The 23,076-nt window shown below is 46.3% G+C and overlaps 1 protein-coding gene across 2 annotated transcripts in view; it reads left to right on the plus strand.

Moving 5' to 3' along the window:
* Positions 1–23,076, plus strand: part of ICA1L (islet cell autoantigen 1 like) — a 93,558-nt gene that overhangs the window by 52,346 nt on the left and 18,136 nt on the right. For both annotated transcript variants that reach the window (XM_040441257.1, XM_040441258.1), the window contains exons 8-10: positions 14,092–14,190; positions 20,556–20,632; positions 22,353–22,402. In XM_040441257.1, the coding sequence (XP_040297191.1) occupies positions 14,092–14,190; positions 20,556–20,632; positions 22,353–22,402 (226 nt within the window). The remainder of the gene's footprint in view (positions 1–14,091; positions 14,191–20,555; positions 20,633–22,352; positions 22,403–23,076) is intronic.

A 23,076-nucleotide genomic window follows, 5' to 3' on the forward strand; every position in this document is an offset into this window, starting at 1 on the left:
TTTTGCAGTGAGCGGACGTTCTTGTGCGTTGTTTGGGCCGTGTATGCCTTCTCCTCTTGTAGGTGGGTTGGCCTTTTCACTGCTTACGGGCTGCTCGTACATATGCCTCATCTGTTTCCTGCGGCATACTTTTGTTTTCTTGGGATACGATGCTTGCCGCAAGCCTTGCACTCGTCTCTAAGGAGTTCATTCTGTCCACCTGACCCGGACGGGCTCTACTTGCTCTATGCTGCACAGAGCTGGGTGGTACTCATTCATTTAGTTGGCCCTTCATCCCAGGGAGTGTTCGTGGTTCCTAGATGCGTGCCCATTCGTCCTTCCGCGGTATTGCTTCCCTGCGCTAGTGGTCACATGGTCGAGAGTGCTGTTGTCTGGAGCGCCCCTCGAATTCTTCGTTGGCTCTGGCAGGACTGCGGTTCCCTTGCCTGCTCAAATTTCCTCCTCTTCGGATGTAGTGTGGTATGAGTCCTTCCTCTTGGCGCCTCTACGCTTCAGTCTGATCTGCTACCAGGTGCGGGCCGCTTTTCTCGGGAAGGTCACCCAAATTCTCTTGGGTGCTCGATTACCCAGGTCGGAGGACCTCCACCTTGGGTTCTTCAGGGTATTCGCCTTCTGCGAGGCGGTGAATCGGGCATCTCACAGTGTAGCAGGGTTCTGCTTTTGAGCTGTCCTATGGCTTCCCTGTTGCCCACTCCTCCGTTCGGTTGGAGGGTGTTATGCCGGCCTCTGTCTCGACTACCTTATCTCGCTGGCTCTGTTTGGCTCCCGCTCGGTACAGATCACTCCGATGTGGCTTCTGTCCCGCCAGACTTCAGAGGCTGTTCCTTCACTGTCCTCCCCTCTGGGGAGAGCATGGTTGTTCATGTGGATGGTTCCGGTGTTCCTTTTGGCCTCGTACTGTCTTCCTTGTTCACACTGGCTGTATTAGCTGTGCCTATTTACCGAGTCTACCGCGTTCTGTCCTTCCGCTGAGTGCAGATTGCGTGGTCCATTCTAAGACAATGGTCCTGCTGTAGACTTACCTTCTCGGTAACTTGGGGGGACTACCTTTCGGTCCAGATTGTCCTTTGATCTCCCACACCGGGACTGTAGAACATGGCTACATCAGCATGGACTTTAGCCTGTCTTGTCCTGGCATCTGGCGGATGCTGGGCGGACCCTTTGGTTCCGTTCCGTCTGTCCTTCTGCTCCCCCACTCGGGTGGATACGGGACAACATTGCTCGGGGGCCGACGGGACCAGTTTTGTCGACTTCTGCCCGTGTTACTGGTCTGCGCCTGATCACATTGGGTTTTCGCCCGCTTGCCAGGCGACTCCAGCGGGTTCGCTATTGTCCGCTCCTGGCTGTATTTTCGTCCAGGATCTGTCGTAAGACTTATGGTTTTTTTGTCTGGGGTTCTGTGGGAAGCTGTGCATTCCCCACTCTGACTTTTTCTCTCCCCATGGTTCTGTCTTTTTTCCAGTCCGGCCTGGACCTGGGACTGGGATTCCTTTACTTGAGGTGTCAAGTGTCAGCGCTGTTCTTCCTCTTCCAGCGTTCCCCGGCCCTCTGGGCCTGTCAAGACCTTCTTACTCGAAATGGCTCTTGGGTTCCTCTGTACTGTACTTCGGTACCGCCCTGGGAACTACATACTGAGCTCTCGGCGCTCTAATTTTTTCCTTGGAGCCGTTACAGAAGTTCTCTCTACCCCGCCTGTCCTGTACGGTTGTGTTTCCGTATCAGTCGTGTCTCTGACGGGTGCCTGAATGGCCCCTTTTTTGTTCTGAGCCTTCTGTCTTTTCCCAGGACAGGGCTGTTTCTACATCCCGTGCCTTCCTTCTGAAGGTGGTGTTGCCTTTCGCTTCAACACTTCACCGATTTGGACGTTGTTTGGGCCTTGCCGGTTTTACTTGGAGATCTCCGACTCTTGTCGACGTTCGGTCTCTTGGGTTTCCTGGAGGTCCGCGCTTAGAGTTGACGGACTCCAGGGTGGTTTTCCTCCGCTTTATCAGATTGGCTATTGCTGAGGTTACCGCACCGAGGGCAGGATTCTGCCTTTGCTGTCACCGTTCATTTCACCAGAGCGGTCGGTGCCTCCTGGGCCGGAGGCATTGGGCTTCGGCCATGCATTGAGCAAGGCGGCCACAGGTCTTCCTTGCACGCTTTACAGAGTTCTACAGGGTGCATACTCTGGCTTCGGCGTATGCTGCCTTGGTCCGCCTGGGTCTGCAGGCGGCGGTTCCTTGATGCCTTCGGGTGCTTCGCCTTGGAGCTGTGGTCCCTCCCCTTTTGGACCGCTTTTGAACGCCCTAAGGTCTTCTGTGTCCCCCAAGGAAACTGGGCGAGAAAACGAGATTTTTGTATAACTTACCAGTAAAATCTCTTTCTCGCTCTTTCCTTGGGGGACACAGCACCCACCCATTCATTGTTTTTCTCTACACGGTTTCCGAGTTTGTGTTACCCGTTGGGTAGTTGGCTTGTTGGTTCCTTGTTGGACTTTGCCTTTTCTCACTGCTTGGACACGCAACTGGCAGTCTCTCTCTCCAGGCTGAGGGTATAGCTGTGGAGGAGGGGCTTAACAGCTTTCACTTAGTGTCACGCCTCCTATGGAGATGAGCTATACCCAAGGTCTTCTGTGTCCCCCAAGGAAAGAGCGAGAAAGAGATTTTACTGGTAAGTTATACAAAAATCTCGTTTTTTCTTTAAAGGGAACCTGTCATCAACTTTATGCTGCCCATACTAACAGCAGAATAAAGTAGAGACAGGTGAGTTGATTTCAGTGGTCGGTCATTTAAAAGTTAAAAGTAAGTTGTTGCCGAGAACCAACATCACAATCATTGCAGACTGGGCCTGGAAAAGAGTCACGGCCACCTGAGAAGAGTCATGGTTATTCATGAAATCCTGCCCACCTGCTGATGACTGACAGTCTTCTACCTAGTTTTCTCCCTTTCTCTCTAGGAGAGAACTGCCAATCATCAGCAGATGGACGGGGAGAGCAGGAGATTATGAATAACCATGACTCTTCTCAGGTAGATTTTACTCTTTTCGTGGCCTGTAATGATTATGATGCTGGTTCTCGGCAACCACTTACTTTTAGCTGATGAGTGACACACCACTGACATCAGCATTTCTGTCACTATTTTATGCTGCCCTCACCTCAGTGTGGTCAGCATAAAGTTGATAACAGGTTCCCTTTAAACAGAGTAAGTTCTACATTGTCTTTTGTGGTCTTGTTTTTAGGAAGGGATGGAGCTATCAGGTTTTTTAGGGTCGGTAAATCTTTGTTTAGGATGGGGTCTTTCTTGAGTACGCCCCAATGTTTGTTTTAATATCTGTCGGATTTTCGTATGTTCTGAGTTGTATCTTGTTATCAGGCTATATTGGAAATTATTTTGGGAATGTTTGAGGATATTCCTTTGTGTTTGTGTGGTTTCTGTCTGTTTTGGTTGGAAGGCCTCTTTTTGATTCATTTTAAGGGCTCTTTTGGTTGATACAGTTATTAGATTTTTAGGGTAGCCCTTTTCTCTAAAGAAATGTTTAGGAAATTCGAGTATGGGGAAGTAAGGACCAAGTGTAGAAAATTAGAGAGGGATATGATAGATTATCAAACAAATAAAATTAGAAATTGGGAGAGAAGAATGAAAGTGAAGTACAGTGGCCCAAACATATCCCCTCCCACCTAATAACCTCGACCAATACCAGGATACCCTTCAAGCCTCCTCCCCCCTTTGGCCCCAGCACCAACCACAAAGCCCCTCCCCATAATAAGTTACAAAACACGAGAACCTTTTTCAACAGCAAGATCTCTAGCAAAAACGACATAGACCCAACCAAACTAAAATCTCCTTCATCAATCCAAAATATCCATAACACCTCTAGGATGTACTCTGAACCACAAACAGTAGTTAAAACACCTAGCCCCTTACCACTTTCGACCGGAAGCCCTGCACCCAATCCAAATCAACAACAGACTCCAAACTCTCCTACAAGAGACTCCGCAGCTCCTGGTGAAATTGTGGATTTGGGTAATCTATCAACATACGCCACACCAACCTCTGTAGGTAACTCCTTAATCCATGGACCAAAACATCTCCTGGAACCCAATACCCACTACTTTGTAGCCCCATCGTACCTCCCCACCACCCCACCCACTTTGCTAGATCAGCCCAACCCTGTAGGATATAAATCCACTTGTAATATATCTACCTATTCCGTTTCTAGCAACACCTCTGAATTTTTTTTAGCCCTGCCCACCAACTTAATAGACAGCTCTTTTTTAGACAGAAGCAGGCTGTGTGCAAGGTCAGATTACTGACAGCCAGGGACTGTAAGTAAATGATTAAAGCCAGGTCCTCCCCAGCAGCTGATAACAGTGCCTGGGCTGTGTGCACTTCTCCCTGTCCCTGCGCTTGGCAGACGCTCCCTCACTCAGCAGAGCTGGAGAAGGCAGAGTTGAAACAGCGCAGAGCAGGGAAGAGAGATCTGCCATCTGCTCAGTGTATAAATGAAAGCAACATGTGGTAAGAGGACCCCTCTGTGCTGCAGGAGATTAACCCTTTAGGGGGGAGGGCTCTGGTTACTGACACTTTTGGGGGGCTATTGTTACTGGCTAGTAAGGGCAGGCGGGATTAGCCTCAGAGTGAGGGCAGTGGCGGCCATCTTAACTGAATAGTGAGATTGCAATTTTATGCAGACTGGTTGCTAAGGGCTGAATCTTATTAAATATGGGGTAAGTCAGTCTAATAGTAACTGATTCTGGAATATCATGTTATTAGCAACTACATATATGAAAATTGAAATTAGGGTCTAAGTGTGACAGTTATCCTTTAAAATGAATCAAAATGAGGCCTTCCAACCAAAACAGACAGAAACCACACAAACACAAGGGATTATCCTCAAACATTCCCAAAAGAATTTCCAATATAGCCTAATAACAAGATACAACTCAGAACATACGAAAATCCGACAGATATTAAACAATCATTGGGGTGTACTCAAGAAAGACCCCATCCTAAAGAAAGATTTATTGCCCTATCCCATCGTAACATACCGGAGAGCACAGACCCTAACAAACCTGATCGCTCCATCCCTTCCTAAAATCAAGACCACAAAAGACAATCTACAACTTACTCTGTTTAAAGAAAAAGGTAAAATAGATTCAATTTCAAAAGGGGCCTACAGGTGTAAAAATAAAAAATGTAAATGCTGCGACATAATTACTCACAACAGGAAAGATATAGACATCCTCCAATGAAACATTCCACCTAAAACATAATATGAATTGTGGCACCAGCAACATCATCTATTTATTACAGTGCCCGTGCTATTTACTACATGTAGGCAGGACCACACAGACTTTACGGGAAATAATGAATGAACACCGCTCTAATATCAATAGGAAGGTTCTCACACAGTGTTTCAAGACATTTCTCCACTCATCATGACGGCGATCCCTCCCTACTCCGTGTCACCCCCTTGGAATGGATCACTCAATCCTATCAAGGCCTATGCAGGAAAGAGATGTTCTGGATTTTCCGCCTGAATACATCCTTTCGGGTTGAATGAGTCCCCTTGAGTATACCTACTAGCTGGTACTGTATAAGAGAATTACAATAGTATTGAACCTAGGCCCCTTTATTCTCTCTATAAACATTAATAATCCCTTTCACGAATGTCAACAACTATATGTCTATCATTATGGTTATTTATCATCACAGTTTTTACCACTATGGTCTTTTAATTATTTTTCTGGTCTTTTTACCATCATTTTAACCTCCAGCACTTTTCCTTTTTGTTATTAATGCCTTTAGAAATAATATAACAATCATGATTAGGATACATGGTACTTATATATAATTATTTTTTCTTTTATATATATATATATATATATATATATATACTGCTCACAAAAATAACACATCCTAGATCTGAATTAATTAAATATTCTTCTGAAATACTTTGTTCTTTACATAGTTGAATGTGCTGACAACAAAATCACACAAAAATAAAAAAATGGAAATCCAATTTTTCAACCCATGGAGGTCTGGATTTGGAGTCACACTCAAAATTAAAGTGGAAAAACACACTACAGGCTGATCCAACTTTGATGTAATGTCCTTAAAACAAGTCAGAATGAGGCTCAGTAGTGTGTGTGGCCTCCACGTGCCTGTATGACCTCCCTACAAGGCCTGTGCATGCCCTGATGAGGTGGCGGACGGTATCCTGAGGGATCTCCTCCCAGACCTGGACTAAAGCATCTGCCAACTCCTGGACAGTCTGTGGTGCAACGTGACGTTGGTGGATAGAGCGAGACATGATGTCCCAGATGTGCTCAATTGGATTCAGGTCTGGGGAACGGGCGGGCCAGTCCATAGCATCAATGCCTTCGTCTTGCAGGAACTGCTGACACACTCCAGCCACATGAGGTCTAGCATTGTCTTGCATTAGGAGGAACCCAGGGCCAACCGCACCAGCATATGGTCTCACAGGGGGTCTGAGGATCTCATCTCGGTACCTAATGGCAGTCAGGCTACCTCTGGTGAGCACATGGAGGGCTGTGCGGCCCTCCAAAGAAATACCACCCCACACCATTACTGACCCAATGCCAAACCGGTCATGCTGGAGGATGTTGCAGGCAGCAGAACGTTCTCCACGGCATCTCATGCTCTGGACACTACGCTGACAGACACAGCAAACCTTCTTGCCACAGCTCGCATTGATGTGCCATCCTGAATAAGCTGCACTACCTGAGCCACTTGTGTGGGTTGTAGACTCCGTCCCATGCTACCACTAGAGTGAAAGCACCGCCAGCATTCAAAAGTGACCAAAACACCAGCCAGTAAGCATAGGAACTGAGAAGTGGTCTGTGGTCACCACCTGCAGAACCACTCCTTTATTGGGGGTGTCTTGCTAATTGCCTATAATTTCCACCTGTTGTCTATCCCATTTGCACAACAGCATGTGAAATTGATTGTCACTCAGTGTTGCTTCCTAAGTGGACAGTTTGATTATACAGAAGTGTGATTGACTTACATTGTGTTGTTTAAGTGTTCCCTTAATTTTTTTGAGCAGTGTATATATATATTTTTATTTCATCATCAAATTTATGTATTTATTTTTATATGTATTTATAGGTGTGTGTGTGTGTATGTATATATATATATATATATATATATATATATATATATATATATATATATATATATATATATATATATATATATATTGTGAGACAGTGACAGGTCTCACTCAGGTTAGAGGCAAGGAAGGGGTGGATAGTGTGGTCCACACCCCTGTTCCACCACAGGTGAGAGAAGCTGGATGTAATCAGCCTGGCATAAGGCACCTCCCAGAGTGTCAGAAAGGGGGTAGTGTGTTACCTGTGGACAGAGGCCTGAAGGCTCTGTCTGTGTGGTCTCAGCTGGGCAAGGCTGAGGGACCACAAGGCTGGGAGATAGCCTGGAGTTGGGGGGCGCAGCGACGCCTGGGAGGGTCGCAGGGCCATAGTCAGGCAGACTACTGAGCCCCAATCCCCCACAAGAAATACTGAACTGGAGACAGTGGGCGTACTGTGCTCTGTACAGCCAGGAGGCTGTGGGACATTGGCTGACAAAGCCGCATGTGTTCACAGGGTGTGAACTGTGACTTTAGGTGAGTCAGGATATCATATGTTTAGTTAGAGCCCAGCCGGGCAGGTGTTTATTTTGTACCATTTATGTTTGGATTGCTGAGGAGCCAAATAAAGTGATGTTTGGACCAGAAACTTGGTGTCTGGCGACGATATTTGTGTGAATCACCCCCGGAGAAGAGCTAAACCCCTACAATTGGTGTCGGATGCGGGCAGGTGTCCCTGCTGATAAGTAAAAGTGCTGGAAGCCTGCTAGTTTGCAGAGCAGAGACTGCTGGTGTTAAACTGGACTTTTTTTTTTCTGTGGTGCAAACCGTGCAGGATTTAAAGGGCCAGAAGCCCAGTACAAGAGACTGAGCAGTGGAAATGGCTGCAAAATGGTATAGCCCGTGGGAGAAATCCTGCGAGTTAGTGATCGGCGGAATCCCGCTGGGGGTCAGTCTAGACTCCCGCCAGCAAGTGTCTCGGGTCCTGCCTAATATTCTGGACTTTGTAAAAAGGGGGCCAGAGACAAAAACTACGGTGTCACTGACCTTTGTGACGGACTATGGCTCTGTGCAATGGGAGCTGTTAAAATGTGAGACACTGGAAGTGGAATTTGTACTGGGCAAGGACTTTCCGTTGTTTGGGCAGTTGTGGAGCGGAGTTCCTGATAAAAGGCAAAGATATGCCGTTGCCAAGGGCAACCGTCGGGAAGACAAAGAGGTGGAGAGCGGCGTGGTTCTCAGGAGTGCATATCTTCCCTGCGACTGTGTCCGGAGTCTTAGAGAGGAAGTGCGGAGGTGCAGTAAAGCTGTTGCTAGGAGCAACCACAACCTTGATGAGTCTGCGGGAGAGAATGTCACTGCTTTACCAGAATGGTTGATAACTAAGGGTAAGACTGTTCCTGTTACTAACTATGTGGCAGACCCAGTGACAGTGAGCCGGCGGCAGGGGATACCTGCTGGGCCGGTAGGTAATAAGTCTGTGTCTGGACAGGCGGATAAGCCTGCTGTGATCGCTCCCTCGCAGAAATCTACAGGGGAGAAGGTTTCTGTGTTACCTCAGTTGCCCATGACCAAAGCTAGTTTTGGGATGACAAGGATCCGGGATCCCATGCTAGCCCGGGTAAGAGATAGCACAATATTCAAACCTGAGACTGGTAAAATATTAAAGGTGCTGGACAGTCGTGGGGATAAGGACTATCCGCAGATTTTCACTGAGCGTGAGACTCCATTGAGAACAGAGACTGATGAACTTGATGTTACAGATACGCTCATGCATGAGGGAGTGTTGGGCCGTGATATCGGTTTGTTGCTGTGGGGTAAGGTAGACACTTCTGCAGATAGTGACGAAACTCCTGCAGAACCTGTACCTGTCCCTTTAAGTGAGGATCTAAGGGAGCTGCACTTTGACCTGCATGGGGAAAGAATATTGACCATTGGAAACAATGGTGCTGGTCAAGTGCAAAGTGATGGTAACAAAAGTGCAGAAATGCATAAGGAAAATATGATGTCATATGAAATATGTGGTGACAGTGATATAACTTTTCCGTTGCAGGTTGTGGTCAGGGGAGAAGCGCCCCCTGGTGGTAAAAATGTAAATGATGATAAAACTTTATTTTCTGCATCTGCTATGTTTCATGAAGCGCGATATGACGTAATCAAAAAGTTTGAAGACCTGTATATAAGTAGTGTGGAGCAAAGCCCAGCTCCAGCTCAGTGTTTGAAGATGCCGGAGAATATGATAGGGTTAGAGGGTGTACCGCACGTACCAGAGGGGGAAATGCAGTCTCCACAATGTTGGTTGGTTACTAAGGAAGTGTCCCAGGTGGGGATTAGCTCATCGGTGCCCCTAGAAGTCAGAATTAATAATGACACGAGCGGTATAGGTGACGTATGTGCTGTGACCGATAGCAACCCAGAGAGTGAAGCTACCATGTCAAGGTCCTGTGAAACAAAGATGGTTACTAGTAGCGACCAGACAGTTATATCTGACGAGATGAGAATTAAGTCGGGTGACGTCAGCCTAGGGTCTGAAGCCCATATCCAGACAGTTGTAGGTGACTTGACACGACAGTACAGCTGCAAACAGGAGGATGATCTCTCTCCTCACGCTCCCTAGAAACGTTAGAGACGGGACTAGCTGTCTTCACAGAGCAACTGAAGAAGGCTTCAGAAAGGGCAAAGAAGGAGAGCCAGAAAGAGAATGGTGATACTCCTACATCTGCTGCAGCAGAGCCGAGCAAGGAGCAGCTGGAACCGGAGGCCAAAAAGCGGGGCACTTCCCACAAGCTTGTGCAAAAAGCTGAAAAGAAACTGCTGAAAAACATGGAGTTGGTGGTTCAGCGCCTGGAGAAACAGGGTGTGACATACAAAAAGGTGGAGAAAACCAAGAACAAACTTCAGCAAGGATTGGATGATCTGATGGTGGACCTGGACCACCAGAAGCAAGTTATGTCTAATCCAGCGAAGAAACAGGAGAAATGTGACTGGCTCCTAGCTGAAGAGAAATACATCTCGGCTCGATATGGTGAAAAACGTGACCAAACAGAGACTGATGCTTGGGAAAAGGAGACCAGGGCCCTCTCCTTGGCTAAAGCCCTGGAAAAAGCACTTGAGGAGCATGCTGAATTGGAGAGGCTGAACAAGCAACTCAGAGCAGAGACTGAAAATCTCATGCGCTTAAAAGATGAGTTGGAGAAATCTAAGTGTGCTCTCAAACAGCAGGTGGAAGGTGAGAAACCTGAAGAGGAGAGTTCTCTGGAAGATGTCAAGAAGCCAGAGCCTGTTAAAAATGGGACTGGAGAGGGTGGCACTGTGGTGCTGGCTGTGGCAGAGAAGATGGAAGATGCTTCTGCTAAAATAGATGATGGGGCTGATGTGGATGCCGAAGACCACAGACCCGTGGTAGCGTGTAGCCTAGGCCTGGAAGACGTCCCCTCTGCATACAAGGCCTTCCAAATAGCCAGCAGCCTGCTGGGGAAGAAGTACGAGGAGGTGAACGATCAGTTTTCGGATCCGCGTTATTACAATGGGCTATATCTCCTGACTTCTCCACAAAATGAGAACAGGGTCCTGGGTGAGCCTCTGGAGAAAATGACAGAAGACGAGGAGTCTGCTGAAGACCCTGGTGCCTCCTGCCTCAATGAGAAAGAGGGGGAGGGGTTAACAGGGCAAGTGTATGGTGCCATGTCCGAGAATGATGAGAAGGCGGTCAAAGAGACTGGAGACTTCAAGAAGACAAAGAGTGAAAAAGTTAAGGCCGATATGTTGGTTGACATGAAGTCCCCAGGTTCTACAGAGACCAAAGTTAAGCCAAAGGGAGCCGCGGCTGAAGTGGAAAAAGCCGCTAAAGAAGCAGAGGTCTCTAAAACTGCCATAGTAGCTGGAGTAACTACTGTTGGAAAGAAGGAAGAAGTGACCCAGATGCACGTAAAAGCGAGTAGGGGCAAGCATGCTCTGCTGAAGGAGCCCTGCAAAGCAAAGGAGAAAGTGTTGGGATATGACCATGACTGGGAACAGTTCAGGCAAGAGCTGCAGCAGTCCAAGAAAGGACGTGAGGCGCATGTACAGGAGCCAGAGGATCTAAAAAGAGAGAGAGATCAAAATATACGACAGCGCATCATTATCACTCGGGAAAGAATGGGAAAAGAGTATCTGGTCATGAGATGGGCACATGAGGCCTTTAGGCAGTTTCGGTTAGGCAAGATGTTGGTTTTGGTGATAAACCAAGCTCTGCTGGCATGGGTCTGGCAGAACAAAGGGAAGGTACGTGTCACCGAGGTTCCTGGCCTCGGTGAAATAAGAACCGGTAATTTTCTGTGTCAGCGGCAGCTAGTGCTCGCTGACACTGGGTTACTTAGTGTGGCTGTAAAGCCAATCTGGGCCGGTTCTTATTGGGAGCAGCCAAAGAGCAGGGTGGGTGGCTGTTCCCCACGTCCAGGCCAGGTTGATACACTCTCACCAGCCTCCCGTGGTTATGCAGGTGTTCACCCTCACGGGCTTGAACAAAGGGGGGGGATATGTGAGACAGTGACAGGTCTCACTCAGGTTTGATTATACAGAAGTGTGATTGACTTACATTGTGTTGTTTAAGTGTTCCCTTAATTTTTTTTGAGCAGTGTATATATATATTTTTATTTCATCATCAAATTTATGTATTTATTTTTATATGTATTTATGTGTGTGTGTGTGTGTGTGTGTGTGTGTGTGTGTGTGTGTGTATGTATGTATATATATATATATATATATATATATATATATATATTGTGAGACAGTGACAGGTCTCACTCAGGTTAGAGGCAAGGAAGGGATGGATAGTGTGGTCCACACCCCTGTTCCACCACAGGTGAGAGAAGCTGGAGGTAATCAGCCTGGCATAAGGCACCTCCCAGAGTGTCAGAAAGGGGGTAGTGTGTTACCTGTGGACAGAGGCCTGGAGGCTCTGTCTGTGTGGTCTCAGCTGGGCAAGGCTGAGGGACCACAAGGCTGGGAGATAGCCTGGAGTTGGGGGGCGCAGCGACGCCTGGGAGGGTCGCAGGGCCATAGTCAGGCAGACTACTGAGCCCCAATCCCCCACAAGAAATACTGAACTGGAGACAGTGGGCGTACTGTGCTCTGTACAGCCAGGAGGCTGTGGGACATTGGCTGACAAAGCCGCATGTGTTCACAGGGTGTGAACTGTGACTTTAGGTGAGTCAGGATATCATATGTTTAGTTAGAGCCCAGCCGGGCAGGTGTTTATTTTGTACCATTTATGTTTGGATTGCTGAGGAGCCAAATAAAGTGATGTTTGGACCAGAAACTTGGTGTCTGGCGACGATATTTGTGTGATTCACCCCCGGAGAAGAGCTAAACCCCTACAATATATAGTGTGCTACATTTTTATATCGATTTTTCATGTCATGTCAGAAACCTGTGTTCTTATTCTATTCACCATAATGTATGCAAATGAGCTTTATTTATCAGAATATATGCTAATGAGCTATATATACCACTAAGCATCCAGACAAGTCAGCAACACCACCCTTGCATTTTTGTAATACTACATTTCTTAACACTATTTTTGAATATACTATTTTTTTATCTTTTCCAAGCCTTAAAAAAAAAAATATGTTTTCACATTGTCCGAGATCCAACTGCCTATTTGATAATAGAGACACTTGGGGACAATTCGATCCCCCTGGTCACAAACCCAAGTATAGGAGTAGAGGATCGCGATCCTAAGCGTTCCACTGGTGCATTCCATCCACCAGAAAGTCACACCACCGGAAACCGGAAGTGTAGGTGCGCTCCACAAATGCATTCCACTATGATCGGGACCGGAAGTCCTGTACGATCCTGCTCGATACGCTGATAGAGTGCCATCTACACACTACCCAATCACCCTGTACACTCCCCACCACCCCTGCCACCATGTTTTAGCCCTCCACCATTTTAGCCCCAATTAATTTTTTTCTTTTTATATGTCCTACACCATTTAAATGTGCGTTCCAGCACATTTATCTCCAACAGGAAGTGACATCTTTCCCACCTCCTACCCAGCACATGGCATTATCAAGCCAGATATATAAAGCCCAATGGTGAGTTATATATTTAATACTGCTTGTAGCTGTTTTATACTTGCTCACACTGCTCCTGATGAAGGGGGTTTGTATTCCTCCAAAACGCGTTGAGCCCACCTGTGATTTTTGAAGAAATAAAAAGAGGAAAAGCACCAGAAGTGTTGGACACAGCCGTGTTTATTTCCTACAATACTACAAACGATCATGGCAGGGGAGGTTTTGGTCCTTGGGTGTCTTGAGCTTCATCCCATTGACCTCCTCCTCAGTAAAGTAAGTCACCTTTATCTCATCTGATCGAGATTGATTTTATTGATTCCGCAAGAACAATACGACATTTTAGAACTTTAATATCTATTCTCCTTTAATTTTACTTTATTGTTACACTTTTTAGTCCTGGTTCCGGGACCCCACAAGGTTTGGCACCGTCTGGGTGGTGGACCCCTGTTTTTTATGCATCCACTTTTCATTTATGCAGTAGCTTGTTGTACGCATCCAGCCACCCTTGGCAGCCCCTACTTTCACCCTACAATATATATCTCTTTTAGTGGTTTCCCTCTTGGCGCCCTGCTTTGTTGTTTCAAAAAACCCTCTTCCAGTCTCTAGAGGAGGGTGCCTTGATTCAGCACCCTAAGATTCAGCTTCATGACATATACAAACAGTATATTACCATTGGCAGTATGGGTCATTGGCCTAATATTTCCATGTATCGCCTGAAATAAATCTGTACTTTCCACTCAGTAATTATATAATGAATTGTATCCAGTCGTCTTGGCCAATGTGTGTGGCCACTTGGCCAGCACTTACAGACCCTAGCTCCAGAAATCATCTACACCTGCACTTGCCAAAACTCTATAATTCTGCATTCATTGTTCTTGACTAGAAGCATTTATTATTGTTGTGTGGTCATTGTTCTTTATCTACTTGCTTTCTGCTTTTATAGACAACACTTTTGCACTTTTGGAAAAAGACAGCACAATTAATGTCTGAAATACAGAAGGAATTTCAAGAGATGCTTCCATACACCCCATCGTATCTGAAGGTTTATAATCTTTTCTGTTATACCGTATATTAATTTTCTAATGTACTGACAACTGCTCACAGACATTCCACCTGCCTTAAGCTACCATTGAAAATAGCTTAATTGATTTATCTTATCCGCACATAAATCAGTGTGTGTAAGCAATCAGTAATGGGAACCACTGGAACCACCACTACTCATCTTGTGTTGCAAATAGTGCCTGTGGTGGTCCCAGGGTTAATCACTCTCTAGGTTTCTGCTGTGAGATCACGTCATGGCAGCTCTGTACAAAATGTGACAAAAACTAAACACGATCCCCTTCTCAGGGTTTTTAGTATTCAGTGGAGGAGACGGCAAACAGGGCTGACATTATTTGACGTCTGTACCGTTTTCTATGTTTGCTTCAGCGTGTAGAGTAGTCATCTCTGATCGCTAACCCATGGACTTGGGTATTACATACTGAATGAACCAGTTGTAGACTATGGGGGAATTTATCATGTGAAGTCAGTTTTGTGAAGTCAGTTTTGCTTGAGTCTTCATAAGCCAAATTTATCAAATGTTGCGTAGGGTTTGGTATATTTTGCAAATTTTTTTTAAAGGGGCAGTGATAAATCTGGAGTGAAACCAATTAACATAGATAACCACACCCACTTTCCTGCCCAATTTTTCAAAACAGGAGTGGTGTAAAAATGCAAAAAGGAGCAAAATTTTACTGCAAATAATTTCAGAAAATTACAAACGCAATATTTAGCTATTATTTTTTTGAAGCCAGAATTCTGGAGTGCAGGGTGTGATAAATTTTCCCCTTTGAATTTACCAAATATGTGGACTTTAAAGGGGTTGTCCACTTTTGTTATATTTTATTTTTATTTTTTTATTCCTATCTCAGGATAGGTCATCAATATCAGATCGGACGATCATACGAACACTGCATTCTCTTCATTGTTTACATGCAGAAAATGGACATTATCCCCAATGACCCCAAGTACTAGAAATATTAGTTCTTTGGCACGTTCTCCTTCGCCTTTTTCTTCAGCTTACAGTCCAGTTTGGAGATATTTGTCAAATAATAAAACTGTGCCGAGTTTCCACCCTGGGTTTGCAGATGTCATCAAAAGTGGAATACAGTTTTCATCGGGTAAAGATAAAACATTCGCCCAAATTCTATCACCAAGTCTTTTTGTTGAACATAAATATGAGAGTACTCGGAAGACTTGGTTACAGTGTAAGGCCTCATGCACACGACCGTTGTGTGCATCCGTGGCCGTACTTTCAATGGGTCCGTGGAAAAATCGGAAAATGCACCGTTTTGCAGCCGAGACCGTGATCCGTGTATCCTGTCCGTCAAAAAAATATGACCTGTCCTATTTTTTTGACGGACAACGGTTCATGGACCCATTCAAGTCAATGGGTCCGTGAAAGAACACGGATGCACACAAGATTGGCATCCGTGTCCGTGATCCGTGGCCGTAGGTTAGTTTTTATACAGACGGATCCGAAGATCCGTCTGCATAAAAGCTTTTTCATAGCTGAGTTTTCACTTCGTGAAAACTCAGAACCGACAGTATATTCTAACACAGAGGCGTTCCCATGGTGATGGGGACGCTTCAGGTTAGAATATACTAAAAGAACTGTGCACATGACTGCCCCCTGCTGCCTGGCAGGTGCTGCCAGGCAGCAGGGGGCAGTTCCCCCCCCCCCCTGTAGTTAACACATTAGTGCCAGTGCGGCCGGCCCCCCCCTCCGTCCCCTGTAGTTAACTCATTGGTGGCCAGTGGGCCCCCCTCCCCTGTAGTTAACTCATTGGTGGCCAGTGGGCCCCCCTCCCTCCCCTGTAGTTAACTCGTTGGTGGCCAGTGCGGCCGGCCCCCCTCCCTCCCGTGTAGTTAACTCGTTAGTGGCCAGTGGGCCCCCCCTCCCTCCCCTGTAGTTAACTCGTTGGTGGCCAGTGGGCCCCCCCCTCCCTCCCCTGTAGTTAACTCGTTGGTGGCCAGTGGGCCTTCTCCCCCTCCTAATTAAAATCTTTCCCCTATCATTGGTGGCAGCGGAGTGTACCGATCGGAGTCCCAGTTTAATCGCTGGGGCTCCGATCGGTAACCATGGCAACCAGGACGCTACTGCAGTCCCGGTTGCCATGGTTACTTAGCAATTTGTAGAGCCATTATACTTACCTGCGAGCTGCGATGTCTGCGTCCGGCCGGGAGCTCCTCCTACTGGTAAGTGACATGACCTGTCACTTACCGGTAGGAGGAGCTCCCGGCCGGACGCAGACATCGCAGCTCTTCAGGTAAGTATAATGGTTCTACAAATTGCTAAGTAACCATGGCAACCGGGACTGCAGTAGCGTCCTGGTTGCCATGGTTACCGATCGGAGCCCCAGCAATTAAACTGGGACTCCGATCGGTACACTCCGCTGCCACCAATGATAGGGGGGAGATTTTAATTAGGAGGGGGAGGGAGGGGAGAAGGCCCACTGGCCACCAACGAGTTAACTACAGGGGAGGGAGGGGAGAAAGCCCACTGGCCACCAACGAGTTAACTACAGGGGAGGGAGGGGGGGGCCCACTGGCCACCAACGAGTTAACTACAGGGGAGGGAGGGGGAGGCCCACTGGCCACCAACGAGTTAACTACAGGGGAGGGAGGGGGGGGCCCACTGGCCACCAACGAGTTAACTACAGGGGAGGGAGGGGGGGGCCCACTGGCCACCAACGAGTTAACTACAGGGGAGGGAGGGGGGGGCCCACTGGCCACCAACGAGTTAACTACAGGGGAGGGAGGGGGGGGCCCACTGGCCACCAACGAGTTAACTACAGGGGAGGGAGGGGGGGGCCCACTGGCCACCAACGAGTTAACTACAGGGGAGGGAGGGGGGGGCCCACTGGCCACCAACGAGTTAACTACAGGGGAGGGAGGGGGGGGCCCACTGGCCACCAACGAGTTAACTACAGGGGAGGGAGGGGGGGGCCCACTGGCCACTAACGAGTTAACTACAGGGGGGGGCTGCCCCCTGCTGCCTGGCAGCACCTGCCAGGCAGCAGGGGGCAGTCATGTACACAGTTCTTTTTAGTATATTCTAACCTGAAGCGTCCCCATCACTATGGGAACGCCTCTGTGTTAGAATATACTGTCGGATTTGAGTTTCAGATGTAACTCAAATCTGACGGTATATTCTAACATAGAGGCGTTCCATGGTGATGGGGACGCTTCAAGTTAAAATATACCATCGGATTGGAGAAAACTCCGATCCTATGGTATATTAACTCCTGACTTTACATTGAAAGTCAATGGGGGACGGATCCGTTTGAAATTGCACCATATTGTGACAACGTCAAATGGATCCGTCCCCATTGACTTGCATTGTAATTCAGGACGGATCCGTTTGGCTCCGCACGGCCAGGCGGACACCAAAACGACTTTTTTTTCATGTCCGTGGATCCTCCAAAAATCAAGGAAGACCCACGGACGAAAAAACGGTCACGGATCACGGAAAAACGGAACCCCTTTTTGCGGACCGTGAAAAAATACGGTCGTGTGCATGAGGCATAAGGGGTTTTATTAATGTGGAGAAAGTAAATCTGCATGTTGCAATCTGGTCAGAGTTTCAGACTAATTTACCTCTACAGTTAATGGCACTACTTTTAAAATTTAACATATTAACTGTAATACTTCTAACGTAGTCTACTTGATCACTTTTAGGACACGCAATTTACAAAATGTGAGATGCACTTCGTGTCCTTTAAAACCAGGATCTGAAAACACCTTTCAGATTTAGCCAAGTTAGAAAATAAAAGTAAAAAAACATTGCAGTATTTATCTGCCGTATTGTATCATATACTCCATGTTCACAATGGGGACATTTCACACCTGGCGGCACAAGGTATAAAATGAGTGAGCGCTTCTAACCAGGGGGACATCTTCACCATAAACTTCTGAATGAAGAGGCCCAATGGATATTTAAGTTGAACACTTGTGTTCCTAGGGGCCTGAGCAGGAAACAAGATTTAATTTTACATTATTAGCACTTCTCTGTCTGCCATATGTCTTCACAGAGACCAGGGCTTTCAAATATAACCAACAGCTCCCCGATCATGGCACAGAGGAGCCATTCAGGCCCGGGAGTGCATCGCTCCCAGGGAAAGCCACTTCAGATGCTGTATTCACAATTGACCACAGCATCTGAAGGGTTAAATGTCTGCGATTGGCGTTATTGCCAATTGCAGACATTAACCCCAAGTGTCTGCTGAATCCCTGAGGCTATGGCACCCACTGCGCTTGCAAGCGGGTGCCATTTTTAAAGGCCAGACTTCCATTGTACATTTAAAGCGGAAGCCAAGAAAGGGTTAGGGCTCATTCACATGACCGTATCTAGATACCCGCCTTGTGCGTTCCACATTTTGCGGATCGAAGCTTCCTTCTCTATGATGGAAAGCTAGATTTTTGTACTTACCGTAAAATCACAGGCTTGACCAAGGGTATAGCTGTTGCCGCTAGGAGGCGGACACTAAGCACAAAGGTGTGAGCTCCTCCTCTTCAGCTACAGGGACTAAGCTAAATCAGTTAGTGCAAAAGCAGTAGGAGAAGCCAGACATAAGAAAATCACATTATGTACAAACCCAGAACCACACAGGCCAGAAAAGGCCCCTAAACAAGAGAATGGGTGGAAGCCGTGTCCCCCAATGAACAGAAGAGAAACAGATTTTACAATGAGTACAAAAGTCTAGTTTTCTCATCCGTATCATTGGGGGACACAGGCTTGACCTTGGGATGTTACAGAGCAGTCCCTGGGGTGGGCCTAACAAGAAACCCTCCTGCCAATCGGAGAACCGTCGTCTGTGTCTTTAAAAAATGGAAGTGGGCGGAGCCAGCAAGCCTCAATCAGATTCCACCCAGCTGCCAGCGTGGAGAACTCCTGCCCCGTCCCCAAAAATGACCCCCCACTTGCCGGACCACATACTGCAGCCCTGGCCGAACCGAGATGCCGGCTGGGGTATAGGAAGCCGCGGGGGGACCACGTGGGGGCAGGCCGCAGAGAAGCCGGGCCTCAATTAGCAGAGGCCCCGGACCAGCCGACACGCCGCACAATAAGGGAAGACGGATAGACATGTTCTATCTTTTTTGTGGGGCGGTGGAACAGAAGTACGGATGCAGACAGCACACAGTACGATGTCCACATCTTTTACGGCACCCTTGAAATGAATGGGTCCACATAAGATCTGCCAAACTGCGGACAGAAAAATAGGGTTGTGTGAATTGGCACTCAAAGTTAGTTAACTTTACAATGTGTTTGTATATTCACTGCTGTATGGCATGTGAAGGGTTAAAGACTGAGATGTTTTGTGTTCAAGGAAATTTCAAATCTCCATGCTGCTATCTTAGTTGCCTGAATTTTGCTTGCTATTATACTACGACTAAGGCCTCATGCACACGACCGTTGTTTTATTCCGTGTCCGTTGTGCCGTTTTCCGTGATTTTCTGCGGACCCATTGATTTTCAATGGGTCCGTTGAAAACTCGGCTAATGCACCGTTTGCCATCCGCGTCCATGATCCGTGGTTCCAGTCCGTCAAAAAAATATAACCTGTCCTGGTATTTTTTCGTGGAAAACGGTTTGCGGACCCATTCAAGTCAATGGGACCGCTAAAAAACGCGGAGGCACACAAGATTGTCATCCGTGTCCGTTTTTTTCCTATCATTTGCATGGCAAACCTGTCTTAGACCTTTTTTTTTACTTTCCTTTATGTCTGGTGGTCCTCCAAAAATAAGGGAAGACAGACGGAAACAAAAACGGATCACGGAACAACGGAACCCCGTTTTGCGGACCGATAAAAACAACTGTCGTGTGCATGAGGTCAAAGAGTGGGGTCTCCACTTGAAAAACGTCAGAAGCAAGCGGTTGTGCCACTGTGTGCCCATTTGCCTGTTTGACTCTTATGAATCCACACCATCTCCATGCCCCGGGATTTCTGATTGAGCTGGCTGTGATTTGTAATAGCTCCAGGTATTCACAACGCATTTTCATACAGGTTGATAAATCCTAGCTTATTAAAGGGTTTTCTAGGGTTGCCTAGCTCCTCAAATCTTTTTTTTTTTTTTTTTACAAACAATGCTAGTGTATAAATTCCATTGGGCTATTCAGCCCTGACATTGATGTCTGCAGCTACGTCAAGTTTCATATGGACAAAAAACAGCTGACGACTCTAAAGGTCTCCATAGTCTTTTGCAGAATAGAAAAACCTGTCTACTTGGTATTGCAGCTCAGCCCAACTGCTGAACTGCAATACCAGACACAACCTATGGACAAGTGTGGCGCTGTTTATGGAAGAAAGCAACATATTTTATTACCTTTTAATATGGATAGCTTATTTCATTTGTAAATATTTTATAGGCGCCAAAACAAAACTCTGAACATGATAATGTGGAGAAGACGGACAGTTGTGGGGATGGTCAGGTGGATAACCATATGTGAGTACAGCTGAAAAGCCATATGTGATGTTGAATCCTTTTCAGTCCTTTTGTAATAAAATACATAGGAGTGTCTTCTTACTTACCTAGTACCCATACTTGGGTCCCCTGATGTCTGCTGTTAAAGCGTACCTGTCTTTTCAGATAACGTTTCAGAATAAGCTGCCATATGTGTATAGCACTATATCTAACTATTGTAGGACTTGTATCTGCCATTTTTGTTTTTTTAGTTTTCCCCTTTAAATGCTCCATCTCTAATTATCAGTGGGTGGTGAGTGGAGAAGACCAGCTGCTTCCCATAGAGTGTACATTATTTTAGAAAAGCAGAGGGGATGATGAAGACTGCTATAACTTTAGCCATTTTTCTCTGATAATATAGATAACAAAGTTTCTTATAGTCGCTTATACTATTAATTTATACAAAGTGGTGTGAAAGCACAGTCAGCATTCAAGGGAAACAAGAATTTAAAGGTGATGCCAGTAAATGTAGATTTACACGGGGCCAAGAGAAGCTGATTGTTGGGAAGCTAGCTTTCCTTCTCGACAGTCGGCTGCTCATTAAGTGGAGGTGAAGCACTGCATTTACATGCAGCGATCACCTCCACAGTATGAGGACAAGTGATCACTGCTGCTGCCGCTCATCCCCATCCCATACAGAGTGCTGTTTAGACGGCACGATCTGCTGCCCAGAAACAATGATTGAGGTGTCCACACCAACGATCATTTCACCCAATGAATGACTATTTTGCTTGTTCATCAGGTGATCTGCGGCACCTTTAGATGGGCAGATTATTGGGATCGAGCGTTCGTAGGAACGTTTGTTCCCAATATTTGGGCAGTGTAATCCAGCTTAAGTAATTGACTGCAGTAGTCAGGTGCTGGCACAGTAAAGTTGGACCTGCAGGGGACCACTGGAGCGTTGCCATGAAAAGTGGAACATTTCAAGATTTTTTTTTAGGTAGAAAGTAGCAGCACCTGTAAACCCATTCAGAGTGGCAGTTTGCTATATGTACTTTATCCAAATTATGACCCCTCTTAGCCTTATGTTAGGTTCTATGGTAGAGGAAATCTAGGTTATGAGGTAAGAGAAACCAGGAAAGAAAATAATAATAATTGCAACAATTTTCACAATAGGGGTCCTCACCACTGGACCACAACCTCATCTTCTTTGCCTTGCTAAAACCAAGCAAACCCAAGTTAGTCATTGTTTAAGTATGCCATACGTGCCTGATGGGTGCAGGTCCTACCTCTGGATTACTTACCTATCAAGCCCACAACCTAATTCATAGTGGACATCATTGACCACTTTTTCCATTGTGGTCTGTGGGAGTTACAAAAAGAGCCAAGTGCCTTGAATTGACCTGTAAGAGATGGGACATCAGTTCTTTACATGAGGGTTGCATTTGGATTTAGCATAAATGTCTAACATAGGAATACCTCTGAAAAAGTCCTTGGAACGACAGATTTTCAGCCACACCATAGGCACCAATTTATTGACAGGACCCAGTACCCTATAACTTTCAAGTTCCATAGAATAAACACAGAGGGCATTTCTGCTCTCCCCATTACCATGGGCACAAATCAGAGACATTCAGGTAGAAAGTCATTCCATCTTGTGGCTGGTCTCCTGAACTTCACTGGATATAGTCACATCTGTTTCATTTTAATTTACTGGTATGTCCTTTATTCCTTTCTTTCTTCCCTATGTTTCAACCTCTAGGCTGCTTACATTACAAGAGGAAACACTAAACAACCAAGAAGCAATATCCGGTGAGTGGATCTCATTAACCTTCCAATTACTGAGTTTTGCCTAATGGGGTTGTCCAACCAAATAGTAAAATGTATTAAGCAGCGGCAGGGGAAGTGTACTAAACAAAATGAGAGTCACTCAAATTATGAAAGCCCATGTCACGTGTGCAAGAACAGCACTGCAGAGGCATTCACATGAACGGCACGTCATCACCGCTAAGTGACCTTCATAATGTTTTTTACTAGGGATGTCCCGATACCATTTTTTTAAGACCGTGTACGAGTACCGATACTTTTATTTAAGTACTCACCGATACCAATTACCGATACCAATTATGGTGTGGTAATGTTTTCACAGCAAATTCTAATTAAATTTACAAACCTTGTACAAAGAAACAGCGGCGCAGTTGCTGATAGCAATGAAAAAAATTAAAGCTGGAATTTGGTTGCTATGGACAACTGCTTTACTTTTCCTTTTGTACAAGGGTTAATAAATGGGCATATAACAGTGTTTCCCAACCAGTGGGCCTCCAGCTGTTGCAAAACTACAACTCCCAGCCAAAGGCTATCCGGGCATGCTGGGAGGTGTAGTTTTGCAACAGCTGGAGGCACACTGGTTGGGAAACACTGGCATATAAGGAGGGGAATGGGCACATGAAGGGAGAGAATGGGCCAGTGTTTCCCAACCAGCATGC

The sequence above is a fragment of the Bufo bufo genome, chromosome 7 (assembly GCF_905171765.1).
Source record: "Bufo bufo chromosome 7, aBufBuf1.1, whole genome shotgun sequence".
In the NCBI taxonomy this organism is placed as follows: domain Eukaryota; kingdom Metazoa; phylum Chordata; class Amphibia; order Anura; family Bufonidae; genus Bufo; species Bufo bufo.